Source organism: Phasianus colchicus, chromosome 4, assembly GCF_987193195.1.
Source record: "Phasianus colchicus chromosome 4, bPhaCol1.hap1.1, whole genome shotgun sequence".
Classification (NCBI taxonomy): domain Eukaryota; kingdom Metazoa; phylum Chordata; class Aves; order Galliformes; family Phasianidae; genus Phasianus; species Phasianus colchicus.
Window position 1 is genome coordinate 61548947 of NC_143439.1, and position 17173 is coordinate 61566119.

Sequence of the window (17173 nt, forward strand, 5' to 3'; positions counted from 1 at the left end):
ACCTCAACTGTTCTGTGACTCTCTGAATTTTCCTTTTGCTTTAGCTGTCCATCATTCACTGAAAACCCAGTACAGCCATGAAGAATGATTTGTTTCTAGAAAGAATTTTTGGGAAAGAAACTGTAACTCTTTTGTTTGGAGAAAAGCTTTGATCTGTAGCAGCTAGGGAAATGGAGGATTGGTATGGGAGATCTCTGACAAATCACAATTCTGTCTCTCTTTCTCACTCCTCTTACCAGAAAAATAAATCAGTGGGAAGGATGAAAATGTGGAGGTACAGTAATATCTGAATTTCCATTGAAAACTTGCTTTGAATGCTCATTGCTTATGACTTTAGGAATCCCAAGGAATTTATTCTCTATACCTTGACCCATGTCAAGCCAGCTCTGGCTTTGTAGAGGGGTATATAGAGGACTCTAGTAAGGAGGCACAGCTTTTATGGTGGAAGCTGAAAATTTTAATTTTCCTTTTTATGTTTTTAATCTGTATGGTGTGATATTATTCTTGTAAGCCTGTCAGGCAGCATTAAAAAACAAACAAAAAACCCACAAGATTTTTTTTTTTTTTTTTTAAATAAAGAGTTGAAAATGTTGTCTCCTGAATTGTTTGCAGGAAAGCTGACAGGAAGCTGTGATGTTCTGTTTATGAAACTGTAGTGATCTTCCCCAGCATTGAAAGGGACAGAAGGGGCTGGGATCCAAGCAACAGAAATATAATCAGAAAGCTTTAAGATGCAGTAAGGACTGCTCCTGAGAGAAGTGTGCAGTGCTCAAGGAATGAGCTACAGAGCTGCACCAGGCATTCGAGTCATTCATCTTGGACTAAAATACATTTTTATTTTCATTTGTATTCACTAAATACAAATATCCCTAAATAAAAATCCCCTCAAAACAAAAACGAAATTCCAATCATAAAGCTTTATTGAGACTTTACGTCTTTAGAGGTGGCAAATAAAATGTCCTTGGTGTTGTTAAAGGATGAAATGTTTTAAAACACTTTTATAACTCTTCTCTTAAAACAGGAGATAGGATTGATCAAGGCTTCTCTGTTACTTTCTGTCTTTAAATTCACCAGATTCTTAATTCTCCACTGTTGTTTAGCTACATTTATTTTCGCAGTCCATGGCTAACAGTAATGCAAGCTGCTTAAGGATGATACTATTACTCAGTTGCTACTGTGCTTTGAGCCTCTCTCCATAAACCTGAACTCTTTCACTAGATTAGAAGTGTGGATGAACTGTTGGTTACCATCGAAGTGGTAAAAATGCTTCCCGTTGTGGAGACTCGTTAAAATGAAACCATTGAAACAAGATTCTGCTCTTAGAAATGATGCTCAGAATCCAGAGATCCCAAAGACCTTTGCAATTTTGTGAAGTGATTCATTTTTTTTTCTTTGGATCTATTTATTTAACGTGGGTAGAATACCATAGAATCACAGAATTGCTCAGGTTGGAAAAGACCTGGAAGATCATCAAGTCCAACCACAACCTAACCATACTACCCCAACTCTCTGCTAAATCATGTTCCTGAGCACCACATCCAAATGGTTTGTAAACACATCCAGGAGAGCTGATTCCAGCACTTAACAACCCTTTCCTGATAGGTCCTGAAGTTTTTTCTGATATCCAACCTAAACTTACCCTGGTGCAACTTAAGGCCATTTCTTCTCCTCCTGTCACAAGTGAGAAGAGACTAACCACGCTCTGGCTGTAAGCAGCTTTCAGATACTGGAAGAGAGCAAGCAGTCTTTTCCCCAGACTGAACAGCCCCAGTTCCTTCAGTCTTTCCTCATAGGCCATATTCTCCAAGCCCTTTACAAGCCTTGTTGCCCTTCTTTGGACCTGCTCCAGCACCTCAATGTCCTTTTTATACTGAGGTGCCCAAAACTGAACACAATATTCAAGGTGAGGCTTCATCAGTGCTGAGCACAGGGGCAGGATTACTTCCCTAGTCCTGCTCACCACACCATTCCTGATACAAGGAACTAGGGTTTGAGAAGCAAATAATGCATGTATTTCTCAGAGTTGTGCCTCGGATAAAGGCAGCAATCCTGATGTGTGAATAAGGCATTTTCCTATGTATGACTGCTACCAAATGCAATTTATGATCATCTGAAACCCTTTTATTTGAAGTATTGTGAATAGCGGTAGCTTTCTGGTTTGATGGGTGCATCCCACAGATGAACTAGAGCTGGCAAACACTACAGTGAGTACGCTCTTTGTGTGGAGTCCTATAATATTGTAGGTGGGTACTGAGAAACAGAAATGGCTTATTCTGAAGGAGCTTTGCTGATCTTTCCAAGTTCAAAGCAGGTAGGTTGAGGGTAACCTGATAGGATCTTCTGTGTGTGGTAATAATCAGTTATGAAACATTGGACTTTCCCTGTGGTCGAGTAGTTCCAATTTATACTGCTGCAAATAATCTGAATTAAAATTATAGTTCAAGGACATAGGGAGATGAAAAACATAGGTTTACTAAGTCCAGAATTCAGTCTTTGTTTTTTCATGAATATGAAAAATTCTCATCTTCTCTTTGCTTTTTTTTTTTTTTAATCTCATGTAACTCATATGTGTTCTTGCATCTCTAAAAAAAAAATTCCTAGGTCAATTTTTGTGGCATACAAATTTCAGTTGTTCTAAGAGCCAGGATCTGAAACGTTTTCTTTAATAATTAGAGCCAATTGATGCTCCCAGTAGTAAAGTTTCTTTCTTTTTCTCCTTAATTGCAGGCACCAGCAAAATGCTGTAGTTAGGATGCTGACAATAGAGTAAATAGCTGACCTGATGGAGCATCGTTGGGTTGTAGCCAGGAATCTCATCAGTAGATACTCCCTCTCAGTTGGGAAATGTTTCTTTTGGCTTTGTAAGCCTTGTAGTAACCTATTTAAAAGTAAGATTTTTTTTTTTTTCTGTCTTGCTCTATTTTAAACCAAGGCTATATTTTTACAATGCCTTTTCATCAAATTCCAAAAAAAGTATCTGGTAGATGCATTTCATTTGAGAATAAGAGAGATTAATATTGTTTGTTAATTAATGAGGTTCTGCTCTTACTTATTAAAAATACATCCAGCAATACATGTTATGAATTTGTTAGGCTACAATCACTCTGTGACTAATATAATAGCTCAGTTTTGCAAAATGTTATTTTCAAGATATCATGTATGTAGCACCTGTAGTCTGGAATTCTCTTACAATCTCCAGTGTACGTAGACCCAAGCTTTGAGCTGTTGCATAAATATAGCATTAGCATATTCGTTATTTGGTTGATCAAATGAATGCTTAAAGTTGCTGTTTGCTAGAGATTTCACCTGGTGGTCAGGAACACAGGAAGTGCCAGCCAAGTAACAGCATGCTCTGAGCTGCTGGAGACTGATGTTGACCCTGCATTAAAGAAATGTAACAGCTGTGCAGAGAACCACAGGTTCTTCTAATTCTACCTCAGTGGGGTTGCTATGGTAACTTGGGGATAAGAAGCACTAATATGGACTGGCAGCAAGTGAGGGAAATCTGTTTTAAGTGATCTAAATATAAAACACAGCACTCAGCTTGATACATCAGTCATGGACTAACACTTGACATTGACCAGTGAATTTGTCAGATGTTGAATGAATGGAATATCTGTTTCTTACTGACTTTTCTTGTAGGCTGAGTATGTTTTGTGGATTGAATTTGTTAATATGTATTTAGATGACCACTAGTAATCCTGATGAGTAATTTACAGAATGCAAAGCCTGTTCTTCAAAGGAAAAGAACAACACTTCTAGGAAAAAAAAATCTACAGACATTATAGTCATATTTCTGCTCTTGTAGAGAAGGCCCAAACTTATTTTCTGTCTTAATTTATATGGATAATCAAGGTCAATTGCTATTGTTTAACGCTTTGAGCTAATAAATAAATGTGTCCATAGATGTCAGTGACAGTTGCCTCCTTTAAATTGGTAACCAATTTGACTCTTTCCACTGAGAAAGTCATTCAGATTGCTTCGGGGCTGTCATGTGGTAGAGGCATTTATGTGACCATTCCAACTCCACTGTTAAGTGAAAGTCACCAGGTTTGCAGAAGGCTTCAATTGCTGAAATCACTCTCCTCAAAAAGAGGAAAAAAATCCCAACCAGTCAATCTAAAAGTAAATCCAATAAGAAATAACAAAAACAAAACAAAAAACCCAACCTGAAATGCAATTCAGGTTTTGAGAACCTCATCTTTATATTCACCAGAGTAATGCTGCCCATTTTCTATCTCTGTTTTGTTTATCAATGTACGTTTATAAATGTTTTTTTATTGTCTTTTTAGGTGATCCTGATCCTTACCAAGTACTATCATACTGACATGGGAAAAGTGCTGGAGAGCTCTTTGTGGAGGTAAATCTTACGCTTTTCCTATAACTTTTTTTCTCTTTTCTCTGAGTCTGTCTCTCTCTTCCTGTAACAAGTTGCTGCTGGATTAATCTAACTGCTGTCTGGTGTTAATATAGCAGTATGACCCAGAGTCTCATTAGTACATATTCTTTTTCTTCCTTAAATGACCTGCAGTTCAGCACAAAGAGTTCGAAATGAATTTGCAGTAGGGAAACAAACAGCTGTGGAGTGTGTAATGCACCTTCCCAATGCCACTTTATAAGAGGCAATTCATTTTCTTTTTCATAGAAGTTTTACATCAAAGTTACCTGAAGACTTTCAATCCCTTATTGTGTTGTGATATGTCTCTTGGGAGTTTTTGCAGTTCTTGAGTGCTGTATTGTGGTTAATAAGTAACCCCGATTTGGAAGGAGTCACAGTTGTCGGGATGAAATACAATACTGGTGCTGGTTAGATTGTATGTTATGACAACTTGAAATATACAGTAATTCAATTAAGATTTCTAAATTGATTGTCACTTTCTTAACATTCGTGAGTTTGAATATCAACATGCTTGTTGCTGTGTATGCACAAACTGTGTTGTCAAACATTAATCAGCACAAAAACAAGGCTAGGGTAAGATGATAGATGAAGATCAGTACTTTCCCACTCTGCTGTCCTTTTTTTTCCCACTAACATACCTACTTTAAGCTAGCTGACAGGAGATGAATTACTGTAATTACTCTCTGGTTTTGCATGTTGAGATGACTTGTTTTTTCAAGGTAAATGGCTAACAGATACCTACTTTGCAGAGTTGTGTGCCACCTGAATGAGTATAGCAAAGCAAGCATGAACCTATTCAAAGTTATTTAAGTGCTTATGTGTTGAATGACAGCTCTTAAACCAAACACCTAAAATTTTCTCAGGTGTCCATTTTGTTTTGCTAGATAAGCCTTGTGTGTTCTGTATAATTTTCTGTGTATCTATATAAATTTATAAGAGATTTTCCTGTACCCATTATGTAGACTTGAAAATTGAAAATATATTATCAATAACTATAAAGTTGCTTCAGTGTTTGCAATGGTAATTTTGCTGGGTTATCTATAGCTCTAGAGATATTCCTGAATTTTTCTGCCTGGATATCTAAATAGTTGTTACAAGTGACAGCAGACATGCTTGAAAATTTCTTGTGTAGCCCGTAAGCTTCAGGTCTAGAAACAAATGGGTGTTGTAACACACTGTGACTTTGGTACCTGTAAGCTTCATGCTTTCCCAAAAGCTTGTATAGGGACCTAACTGCAAATGTGTAAGTGAGAAAATCTGTGATCTGAACATGGTGCATACCACTCTTGTTGCTTTTTTTGAGGAAGGCTGTTTTATTCTTGTGGGATTTCTCGTGGCAGCAGCAGATCTTTGCAATGCCTTGAGAGCACTTAGTATTTGCTCAGGATGGAGCTTTTTAGAGTTACTGATGGTTCCTTTGTTGTTATCCTTGAATCTTCCAAGCTGGGAAGTTGATTACATATTTGTTTCTGGTTTAATTTTTGTCCAACATCTTGTGCAAATAAGACAACAAAATAGAAATTCAGATTCCAGCAGAATTGTGTAAGCATACATTGCTTTCTTGTTAAATGCCTCCAGCCTATGCAGCATATGCAATATGTTTCAAGTTTTGCTATCCACGCTTCAGTACAATCTATCATGGAAGTCTTTTAAACTTATTCAGCCTGACTCTTCAAAATAAACTCTCTACTCTTTGAAAATAAACATAAAACAGGCTTCAGATAATGTTGCTTTCTTTTGAGAACATAACGTCTTTAAACAAGGTTGCTCAGACCTTGCTGACAGCTGGTGTGAAGAAGAACTGATGTGAACTGCATTTGAATAAAATTGATGCTACGTCACATTATAAAAAAAAATAAAAATCAGGGCTCTTTCCTTATGGGGAATGGATTTGCCAGATGTTTTGGCTGTTTATGAAACTAGGATGGGAAAGCTGAAAGGAAACGAGCACCTAAGATTTGCAATTGGGCAAGGGGTGGTAGCTGATCCATCCCTCAATACGTTCTGTGTTCACCTCCTACTTCTGCCTCTGCCATGTATAAACTGAACACAGATTTGTCAGGTTGTGAGTTAGAAAGCTTGTATATTTAGAAAAGCACAGACAAGGCTAACGTGCAAAAAAATTAAATAGTGCTTGTCTCTGTTGAGGTGTAGCTCATTATATATAGAAAATAAAATAAATACTGAACAAAGCTGACTGTGAAGGCAGGGAACCTTTGTATTTTTTTTTTTTCCTGTGTTATGAGTTTGGGTGTGAATTGGTGAAGCTCCATGTTTGCTGGGAGAACCATGGCATGGTGTTTTACTCATGCTGGCGTTCTGCCCAGAAGGAACAAAGCATATGTTTATCTTTATGCTTTTTGGTTTGTTTCTCTCCTGTTTTTCTCTCATTTGCATCAGAACAAATATACAGTAAAATGGGTGTGAAAAATGGTACAGGGTTTTTTGCCAGTGGATAAAAGCCATTAATCTTGGTGAAGTTTCTGTGCCCCAGTGGGAATGGACTGTCCTATTATTTCCTGATTCCGTCCTGTGTTTTTCTTCTTCCTGTCTTTCACAGCTACATCATAGCAGACAGTTAATATTCTCTAAGTGAAGATAAATTTGTTTTATAACCCAGTCGGTCCCCACCAGGTTAATTTTTTAACATTGTTTATCTGCTACTTTTATCTCACCAATCTCTAAATTATCTCAGCTTGGCATATATCAGTCCTTTTATTTCCTGCAAACACATCTTTTGCTTCCTATAAAACATGTATCTACTTCACCTCTTTCTCTTTTTCCTCCATCACTCAATTGTTTTTTCTTGCCATCTCTGGAACAGGGAGTGAGAGGGGAAGAGTAACTTGGTGGTTCAGAGATGGTTATTTGTTCTCACTGTGTTGCTGCAGGCAGACTTTCCGGAGTAATGCAAATGGTAGAGGAAAAAAATAAAAACAGCCTGAGGTACATTCCGGTGGAGATGTGGAGACTTCATTCAAAGAAGAGAGGTTTTTGGAAATGGAGCTGAGTGACAAATTTCTGTGCTTTTGCAGAACGTTGCTGGTTTATATAGACGACTTGTATCTGCTCACGTGGGTCAGCTTTCAGGATCGGGATGCCAAAATGTTGTCTTGGAAACTTATTGCTAGCTAATGAATAGTAAAAATGGTGTTGGTTAATGCAAGTCTTAACAACTTCTTACTAGCAATTTCTGGTTACAATGATGAGGTGAATGCATAAATCTTGGTGGAAATGTGTGTTTAGAAAACACCAGTGTGTGCTTCTGTAGTCAGCTATTTCTGATACTTTGCTAATTTGCTTATGAAGTAACTGTTAATGTAGGATTAAATTGCATAGCTATTTGACTCAAAATAAAGTAGGGAAGTAAACAGATAACATTGGTGTTTCTTCTTGAATGTAACGCAACTTAGTGGGAAGGAATAGAGCACCGTTCAGATTTGTTTTAAGAGTTCATGAATTACAGTATATCTTGAGAGCACAGCTGGGTTGTCATGTGAGGCCTTATGAACTTAATGAAAAAGTGATGTTCCGGACTAAAACTTCAAATACTAAAACTATGTTCACAAATTGTATGTAGTAAGGATTCTTTACATATCAGTGCTGCTTACATCAGAGTCCACACACATCTTTAAACAATTTAGCCTATGGAAGACCTCAGTCAAAAAGAGCATTTAGTAAAATAAATACTTGAGCATGTGCTCAAGTATTAAGGACCTGTTGGTGCATGAATATATGAGTGCAGATATTTTACAACCTCAGGTGACACCGTGCACGTATTGCACGCTTGTAATTTATATGCATGTTCTTCAATCTTAAAATCAAATATTTTAACATTAATTTGGTAGACACTGAGAAACTAATACTGCAGATGCAAGTTAATTAATCATCATGAAATTTCTTGGAAACAGGTGTGTATTATTATTTTCTTTTTATAAATTGGGGCAACTGAGATGATATGTGATTGCTGTGGGTTGTCCAGAGATTTAACATGGTGTGGCCATGGAATTGCCTTCCAACCCCATGCTCAGACTGGCTCTGAATCCTGTTTCTGATATGAATGCAGCCGCCTCTTCTTAACTTGACCTAGACAACAAATAATAGATGCTGCAGATGATTGCTAATAAAGTTTTGATTGCATATTATCTAGCATAATGATATGGCAGCGCTAATGAGACATGCTGCATAATTGCCGTTGTTCCCAATGGCATCCCCATGTTGTTATTGTTTCACTATAGCAAAACAAACTGCATTATTTGGTGTTAAGTGCAGTGTTACTTCTTCTCAGTGCTGCTTCCTGAATCCTAGTTAGGCCAGTTTTCAGAAATGTTGGGATATTTTGTTTGTGTTGTGAGTAATGGTGCTCCTTACTCAAAGGCAGCTTGAAGAGGGAGCTAAGTAAGCAGTGCTGGGAGGGGAGGTTGTGAGGGTCTAGGTCGGCATCTGGGAGTGCGAGCAAATATCTGAGCATCCTTGACAGCATGACACTTGGCAAAGCACAGGGAGTCAGAAATTCCTTTACATGTGGCAGAGTTGCATCTATCTGCACCCACAAAAGCCATGTATTCTGGGCAAGATCCAGTTGTGTAATCCCACTGACTATCATGAGTGATCAGTGCACAGTGATGCTCTGGGTATTTAGACAAAGGCAAAAGCCTATGCTAAGGTTAAAAGTTGAACTGCAAAGAGCAGGGGAGTCTTTTTGAGGTAGATGCAGTGAGCAAAATACCACTCAGGAAAGTAAAACTTCTGGACTCTGTGTGGCTCAGTCAGAATGACTACAGGTACTTGTTTCCATGCTCTTGGGATTTGTAAGTGAAATTAATTTCACCTGTTTCCTGAAATTAATTTAAAAAGCAAAACAGAAAAAAAATCAATGATATAAGATGTGGTGTCCCACTCAATTTCTTTCTTGATGTGAAGTGCTGTTTACTAAGTAAGTGACTATTCTGCAGCAACTTGCACTTCCAGATGGTCTTACATTGTGGTTCAGCTTTGAAAAGTGACTTTGTAGAAATGGCCCCAAGGGATCAAGTTATTGAGTCTGTGATTTCCATATCAAATTTGCTTTCTTACCAAGTAAAAACAACAAAGAAGAAATGGCTTTTTAATTATTAGCCCAGCAAACTCAGCTTGGGATCTAATGTCTAGCTGTGCTTACTCTGGCGAATGCATCATCCTGAGTAATGCGGATTCTGCAGCCAAAATAGACTGCCCTCAATTATTCTGCAGCTCTTTTGTCCTCCTATTATATCCTTGTTTACACCTGTTCCACTGCAAAAAGGTTTTGGGCAATGCAGTTCAAAAAGCGGTCCTACAATTAGAATTCTAATCTCATTATTGAACAACAGATTTTTATGCTGTCTTTGGTCATATTACCATATTCACCTAATAACATTACTAGGAATTTCATTATCTTTGCTGCAATTTCTGTCTTGCTAATACTCTACAGTGTGTCATTATGGGTTGAGTTGTGCCGGAGTGCTTCTGTTTTAAATTTATTTTGGGCATTTAAAATAGGCTGTAAAACCAGAGTTAGAAACAGAATGTAGTAGACTTCAGTCTATGAACAATGTTTTACTATGGTTGTCAGGTAAGAAAAATAAATAAAAGACAAAGTGAAAGGAACATATCTTGACAACCTTTGAACATGCCAGATACTAAAGAGATGATTACTGATGTTTGTAAGAGCCAGCTGTATTGTTGACGGTACAGATGTTGCAATGTACTACTTTGGTGTGGATTCTGATGGATACATGGCTTGCTATATTCTTTCCTGTGACGAAGATCTAACACACTGGCAAATAACCTTGTTGGTACCTAGATGCTGTGCTAATCCTGTTGTAAGTTTTTAACTGTTGCTTTGGGCCATTTGTAAAAACAAACAAACAAAAAAGAACTTTGACTTTGGATGCAGATATTGTGAACCAGTATGCAAAAGAGTTATGATCTGATGTTCAGTAAACCCCTTTGAATGAGATGGATGTTGGATTTAAGGAAGCCCTTTTGTATCCTGTGTTATTATAGTGGCATCTTTTGTGTATTTTGATGGCTAGTATGTATGAAGATCTGAAATGGGGGGGGGGTTGAAGGGGAGGAAATAAACTATAAACAAGCAAATAAAAGCTACTGGAGAAGTCTATCTAAAATACTTTCTTTAATAACTGTTGTTCACAGATGGCAGTGTTGTGTCGTAACTCCTCTTTCAAGTCTTTGTCTTGGAATGATGATGATGATTTCAAATGTTTGTATGTTTCAAAACTAGTTTTTTGAATACACAAACATATGACATATGGATTAAAAACCATTAAGAAAGCTGAGAATTATACAGATAGAAAAAGGCCTTTGCTTGCAGTATGCTTTTGTCTGTTGGAGCTAGATGCAGCATGGCTGCTGAAGAGGTTAGATTTATCTTGAAGAGTGGGAATGCTGATTTTATTTTTTATCTTTATTTTTATTTTTTTATCTGTCTCCGTAACTGCTGGAAAGGGAGTTAAATCAGTGTCAGGCTTATCTCACAGTGAGTGAATCAGTTTATTCAGGAAGAGTAATCATGTATTTAAAATAGTGTACGAATCATGTCTCATTGTTTGAGTAAAATGAAGCTCAGTCATAGAATTTCTCATTACATTAACTGGAACTGGTGTCTTACGACTTTTTGGTGTGGGAATTGTCCCATAATGCTGCACACAGGTTCTTGTTTTACATGAATTCCTTTCAGCTGGGACTGATCGTAGTAGAATAAGTAATTTTTCTTACCCCAAGTCCATCCAGGTCAGTAGTAGCAGTACGTTCAGAAAAGGCATTTCACTGGCTTCTGCTCAGCTCTCTCATGGTATTTTATTGTACAAGCTTCCATTAAAAAAAGTATTAGCTTTCTTGCTAGCTTCAGCAGGTGGGTTTAAGATGAGGAGTAAAGAAACAATGCCCTTCTATGCATTAACCATCTGTGGGGTTAGCAGTTCTTTTTGGTGGTGTTCTCATCCTCCCTCCCCACATTCTCAGAATAAGGAGAGAAACTTGCAGTGGCACTGCCCGTGATCCACTTCCATATGATCAAACTGAATACAGCAGTCTTAAAGCTTTTATTGTGGCATGGTTCCTTTGTATGAAATTTGTGTGAAAATAGTTGAGCCATCTTTTTTTTTTTTTTTTTTTTTTTGCTAATCAGAAGTACTTTGCTGCATCATCATCCATTAACTCCCACTGTCAGCAGGCCAGCACTGCAGGGAGGTGTGGAGCCCATAACCTAGGGGCAGATGGAATGACAGGTATATATACTAAGCAGTGTTTACTCTGCCACTCTGCAAAATGGAATAAATAAGAAACCACAATGAAGGCAGCTGGCTTCATTTGCTCGCTGCATTTTTATGATTGTAAGTGAGATATAAAACCTGAGTGGGATATGTTTTTAGAGACTTCAGAAAGGGCAAAATCGTGGCTAAGAGTGTGTGGTAAAGCAGATATGACATAGCACTCAGAATCTGGTGGTGCTCTGGGGTCCACCTTCCACCTGCTTTGTTACCTTATTTGAAGAGCTGCTGTTTTTGTCCTTTCCTCCTTTTCATCTTTGCCTTTGTTTATTTGGAATAAAATGATTTGGGGGAACTGCTTGTACAGGCACAGTAGGACCCCAGTCAGAGCTGTAATGCTGTATTAAGGTAAATAATATGAAGGACTGTAAAGCGTAGGGACATCTTGTGTTTTGTCCCAGAGTTTTTGGATTGAGCCTGGAAAAGACAAGAGGCCACAGTGACATACAGTGAGACCCATCCAGAAACACTTATCCATGGTCTCACAACAAGTCAGCTAATAACTGCACAGGCAGCAAGATGTTTTTTTTTTCTCAGCTGCTATTTTGAAAATGCTGCTTTGCAAGCCACAATTACTTCTCTTTACTGTTGGGCACCTCGTGTCAGTGATGTGGTATGTGGCATGTGAGCAGCTTCTCTAATATGTGCTGTCTATTCTAGTGCATCTCCTGCTAAATTATTGCCAAGTAATTTGGTTATTGGGGCCAAATGAATGAACAGCTGTATAGTTAATTATGCAGAGTGGTATAGAAAAATGTAGTGTTAATGTTTTATACTCTTATTATCCCTGCAATATGGGATATATTTTTCAATGTGAGAATAAGAGGCAATGTTTCTCACATAACTTATTTATTAGGAACTTCGTAATGTTAGGCAGCTTTCTCTCTGTTAATTTGGTAGGGGTTAAGAAATTAAAAAAATCCCTACAGGGTAGATTTTAAAATGTAAGTATAATCCTATGTGGTGAACAGTTAGTTAGAAGGTATGGGTAGCTTGCAAAAATGAAACATGAGAGTCTTGATTCTTTTTGATTTCCTGTAATATGAAAGAGTTTTTCCCTCCTATCCCTGCCACCCCTCATTGATGGGATGACTAATAATTGCATCAATCAATTGAAACTGGTCCAGCTCTTTTCTTCCACGTAGTGTTTTGTTTTGGCCCCTTCTACTTTAGTTCCCTCTCTTCACTTTGGCTTCATTTCCTCCTGTTGCGTGTAGAGGGAGTTAGTAACTTTTTGCCTGATATTGCCTTATTTATTTTTTTATTTTATTTTTTTACTTTCTCACTTAGTTCCTTCTTACAAGTTATTGCCCTTCCTCTTTCATGAGGCTAGATTTCTGTCTATTCCAGGCTTGGCTTCTACCCAGCTTGAAGAAGGTGCTTTTTGGATGAGGTGTTAAGTGCCTACCAAAAGTTCTTGCATTTCTGCCTGAAGTGTTGGCTCCACTGCTGTCTTTTGAAGCTGTTCTGAAGTTGTTGTGTTTCTCATGGTGGCCTTTATCTGCTCTGGTTGCCTTGGCAGACTGTAGATTTTTCCATGACCTCTGAGGACATTTGATCCCAATTTTTCTATCACAGTATCTGATATTGTGATTTCAATCTAAGGGGGGAGAAAACCCCTGTTATCACCTGTTTGTTGAAAAGCACCCATCAGTGTTAGTTTATTATTTTTTCAATTCTAGAATGTGCTTTCTTTGCCAAATGGTTATCATTTCTCTTTAGGAGTATGCATGGAGATCAAATTATGCCCCTTGATAGAACAGCGTTGCGTTATCAGTGAAATACAGCCATCTCTGGGCAAAAGCCAGGGGAACAAGTAAAGCAGACATGTAATAAAGTGTGCTTTCTTAATATCAAAAGAACTAACAGTTCAGTCAGTCTCAAAAGAATCTCCATAGTTCAGTGTTCTGATATCCAGTCTTTCAAGCTTTCTTTTCTGGCAGGAGGAGGAAGTATGCTCGTGCTTTCTTTAGGATTCAGATAGTTTGCTGTAATGCTGATCTGCCCATAGGATCATGGCTGTTCTGAACACTTTGACATAAAATGTTAACACATGGGAGAGAAAATGATTTTAAATCTTACTCTCTTCCAAGAATTTTGAGACTTATCACTGTTTTATCTTAATTCTTACCATATGCTGTCCACTCCTTAATTTTGTAATGTCTCTTTGGGATGCAGCGTATAAGGAAAAATGTGATTAAAAATAGTTGTGCTGTTCTGAAATACACCGTCTTGATTTTGATATTTCTTTGTCTGCTCTACCCCGAGGTAGTATCTGTGCTAAATACTGGTCTCTCACTTTTTTTTTTTTAGTTTTAATATGCTTTTTCTTTAGCCTGGCATGTACAAAAAAAATGTAGCATTTTATTTTTTACTTTCATTGAAATTAATTGGAAGCTAAATATGTGGTGGGGTTTTCTGTGTGTGATGTGTGCAATACTTAAACTTTTGATGCTCTTTTAGTGCATTGGTGCAATTGGCATCTTGGTTCAGACCACAAGCTCTACCTCCTGTTGTGCTTTGTGCTAAAGGGAAGGACATACTGGTAAAAATATTCTTCTGCAGTGTGAGAGGATGGCGCTTTGTGCTCAAGTGTAGGAGCACAGGGTGAAAAATCTTGTGCCTTGGCTTTCCATGTGGCCTCGAGTGAATTTATGGGAGTTGTCAGTGTTCCAGGATGGAAGGCATCCAAGAAGCAAATTTAAATAAAATTAAAGAGGGAAAGAAAGTTAATTATTTAAAGATCAGAAAAAAACATGTTGCAAGTATGGTTCCTTTGTTCTTATTGAGGTATTATCTGAATGGGTCACAATTACAGCAGGCTTTGGCTCCTTAAATATACTTCTGGTACAACTTCTCTTAATGTGCATTGATACATTTGATACATGGAATGTATTCCAAAAAGTTTCCAAAAACTTTACAGTGATAATTGGACTCAGCTTCTCAAAAAACACATTAACATTTGTAAAGTACTCTAATAAGTAAGTAGAAGTTAATATTTTTCTTTTGATTCCTGTGTTAACTAGAGTCTCGATTTTTTTGGTACTTCCAAATGCTTAAGTATTTATAAATATCTATTGAGATTTCATGTTGGGGAAAGGATATATGTTTATATTGTTATAATCATTATTATTGGCCTTCTTCTTGAGCACATTTAGTAGGGCTGAGAATAGGAGATTATTGGCAGCAATCACTTCCACTATTGCTTTAGTGGGAGGTTTTTTTCTGTATCACAATGATTTGGTCATCTCATACACACCGCTGCTTGAAAGAGTGCTCAGTGCAGCAGTCTGTTAGGTCACTCAGTACCTTGTCCCGTCCACTTCTGAGTGTCCCAGGAGATCCCACAGCTTCACCAGGCAAGCTCTGTCTGTGCCCTGTTGCTCTCATTGTGAATGGTTATGTCAACTGGAATTTCTTATCTTCTGCCTGAGTGTGCCTGTCTATCTGTTGTCTCTTCACTGTGAGCCCTGACCTGCCTTATTTATGAACCTCCCTTCAGGTGCTGGGAGACTGAAATCAGATTCTCCATTAGCCTCTCTTCCCAACCTAACCAAAGCCCACTCTACTGGGATTTCCTTGCATGCTATGTGCTCCAGCTCGTTTGCCATGTCAGTGACTCTCCACTGGACTTGCTCCAGGTCGGTGAGTTCTCACTTCTCTGGTGTGATGTAGAACTGAACAGTTCTTTTACCCTATTTGTAGAAGTGGGATGATCTGCCCTCTGCAGGTCGTTTTGTCACTGTCTCCACATAAATTCACCTAGGTGAATAATTTTATATCTGAATAGGAAAATAAGTGAGAAGAATCCCTAAATGTAAAGATCAGTAAAAATGGAAATTCAGTGCTTTAAAAACTGCTTATGCACCTATGTCATTTCCTTATCTTTTGCAAAAGATAACATTGGTTCTCACTGCAGTGAACCACAAGCTATGAAACAGTGGGGATGCACGCATTAACTTTTTGTTCTCACTTTAGTTATGCAGTATGGATTCTTGATAGATTTTGATTTAGTTTGCTGGTATGTTATGCATGGCAGCTTTTGGCTGCAGCTGCTGTAATCCACTAACATACACAAAGCTATTGTTTCTAGTCACAGACCTGTAGTTTGCTATGGAGAACTCCCAGGTAATTAGACAGTACGTGCTATGATCTGTTGACCTTGTCTATTCTAAGTAAATCGTTAATCAGATACAGTGGCAGGTTTAAGTATTTTTTTTTCTTTTGAAGATTTGTCTACCACGGGTAAATATTATTGTGATCACAAAATTTAGGAAGATAAATTTTGCCAGAAAAATAGTTGTGCTTTGTTTTATAGTCCTTCAAGTAGAGGACAGATCTTGTAAATTAGAATGCTGAAACTTGTAAGAAAGAGTTTTCAGTGACAAAAATTCACATAATAATCCTGGGATGTGGTTAGGGCCAACGTATGGTTCAGGGTTGGGACTTCATGCAACAGTTTCCATTGTTGTTGGAATTATAAAGTTTTGGACAATTCTGAATCGTAATTTTGGTTCTACTTTTGTACATGTGTAGACTTGATTAATGAGGTTTCAGGAGTCATTTGCATAAACCAGAGTTAAAGCTGCTGACTGTTTTCATAAGTGTCTATGAACTGAGAATAAATTACAAGAGACGTAGCATTTGTTTGGTGGATTCCTCATGTCTTTGCATCCATCTTCCAATCAAAGATGGATTCTTTGGTAGACTGTGGTGGGTGCGGGTTAATCTGGAAAGAACACAAAGGAAATTGGACGAATTTCAGCATTAGCCCTGAAAATCAGAATGTGCAACAGCCTCCCTGGAATCTGTGAGAAGCGAATGGATTTGCATCAGTTCATATTACAAACTTTTTTTTTTTTAAAAAAAAAACAAACAACAATCTTAGCCAAAAGAATATTCAGGACTGAGGACAGGAAACAAAAATGAGTCAAATTGCATTTGCTCCATTGAATGGTGTTCCCTTAAACATGCTATTTTTTCCATAATGTTCTATTAGGATTGAAATTAAAGAATGAAGGGCCAAAGCTTTTATTTTTTATGACTGTCCAGTTTTGAATCTGCATATTCAGATTGGCAAATTGGGAATGGGCTTTTATGCTTTGCAGGTGGTGAAGCAAAGTGAATTTCTGTGTATTTTGCACCTCAGAACAGGTGTTTGGATGACAAGGCAGAACCAGATGGGGATTCTTCCATTTTTCATTTTGCTATGTGGAGAACTGCATAGTCAATATTTAATTTCCCTTTGCACCTTCTCTGTGAAATTCACACAAAGTACTGTCTGTTGCTGCCTTACTCCCTGTGAAGTAGATTTCCCTGTCTGCTAGTCAGGAAGGAATTTTCACTGGGAGAAAGTAGTTCCTCCGAGGGAACTTAAATGGATGCTGTCACTTCTAAGGATATGCACACCTCCAAGACCCACATTCTCTCCTGAAATATAAACCACACTTTAGGGAATAAT

The 17173-nt window shown here is 37.8% G+C and overlaps 1 protein-coding gene across 9 annotated transcripts in view; it reads left to right on the forward strand.

The window, feature by feature from the left end:
- SORCS2 (sortilin related VPS10 domain containing receptor 2) overlaps positions 1-17173 on the forward strand; it is a 564376-nt gene that overhangs the window by 218013 nt on the left and 329190 nt on the right. For 8 of the 9 annotated variants that reach the window (XM_090139694.1, XM_090139696.1, XM_090139695.1 and 5 more), the window contains one exon: positions 4293-4360. In XM_090139694.1, the coding sequence (XP_089995820.1) occupies positions 4293-4360 (68 nt within the window). Of the gene's footprint in view, positions 1-2715; positions 2889-4292; positions 4361-17173 lie in introns of those variants that run through there. The other variant, XM_090139701.1, reaches the window with a different exon arrangement.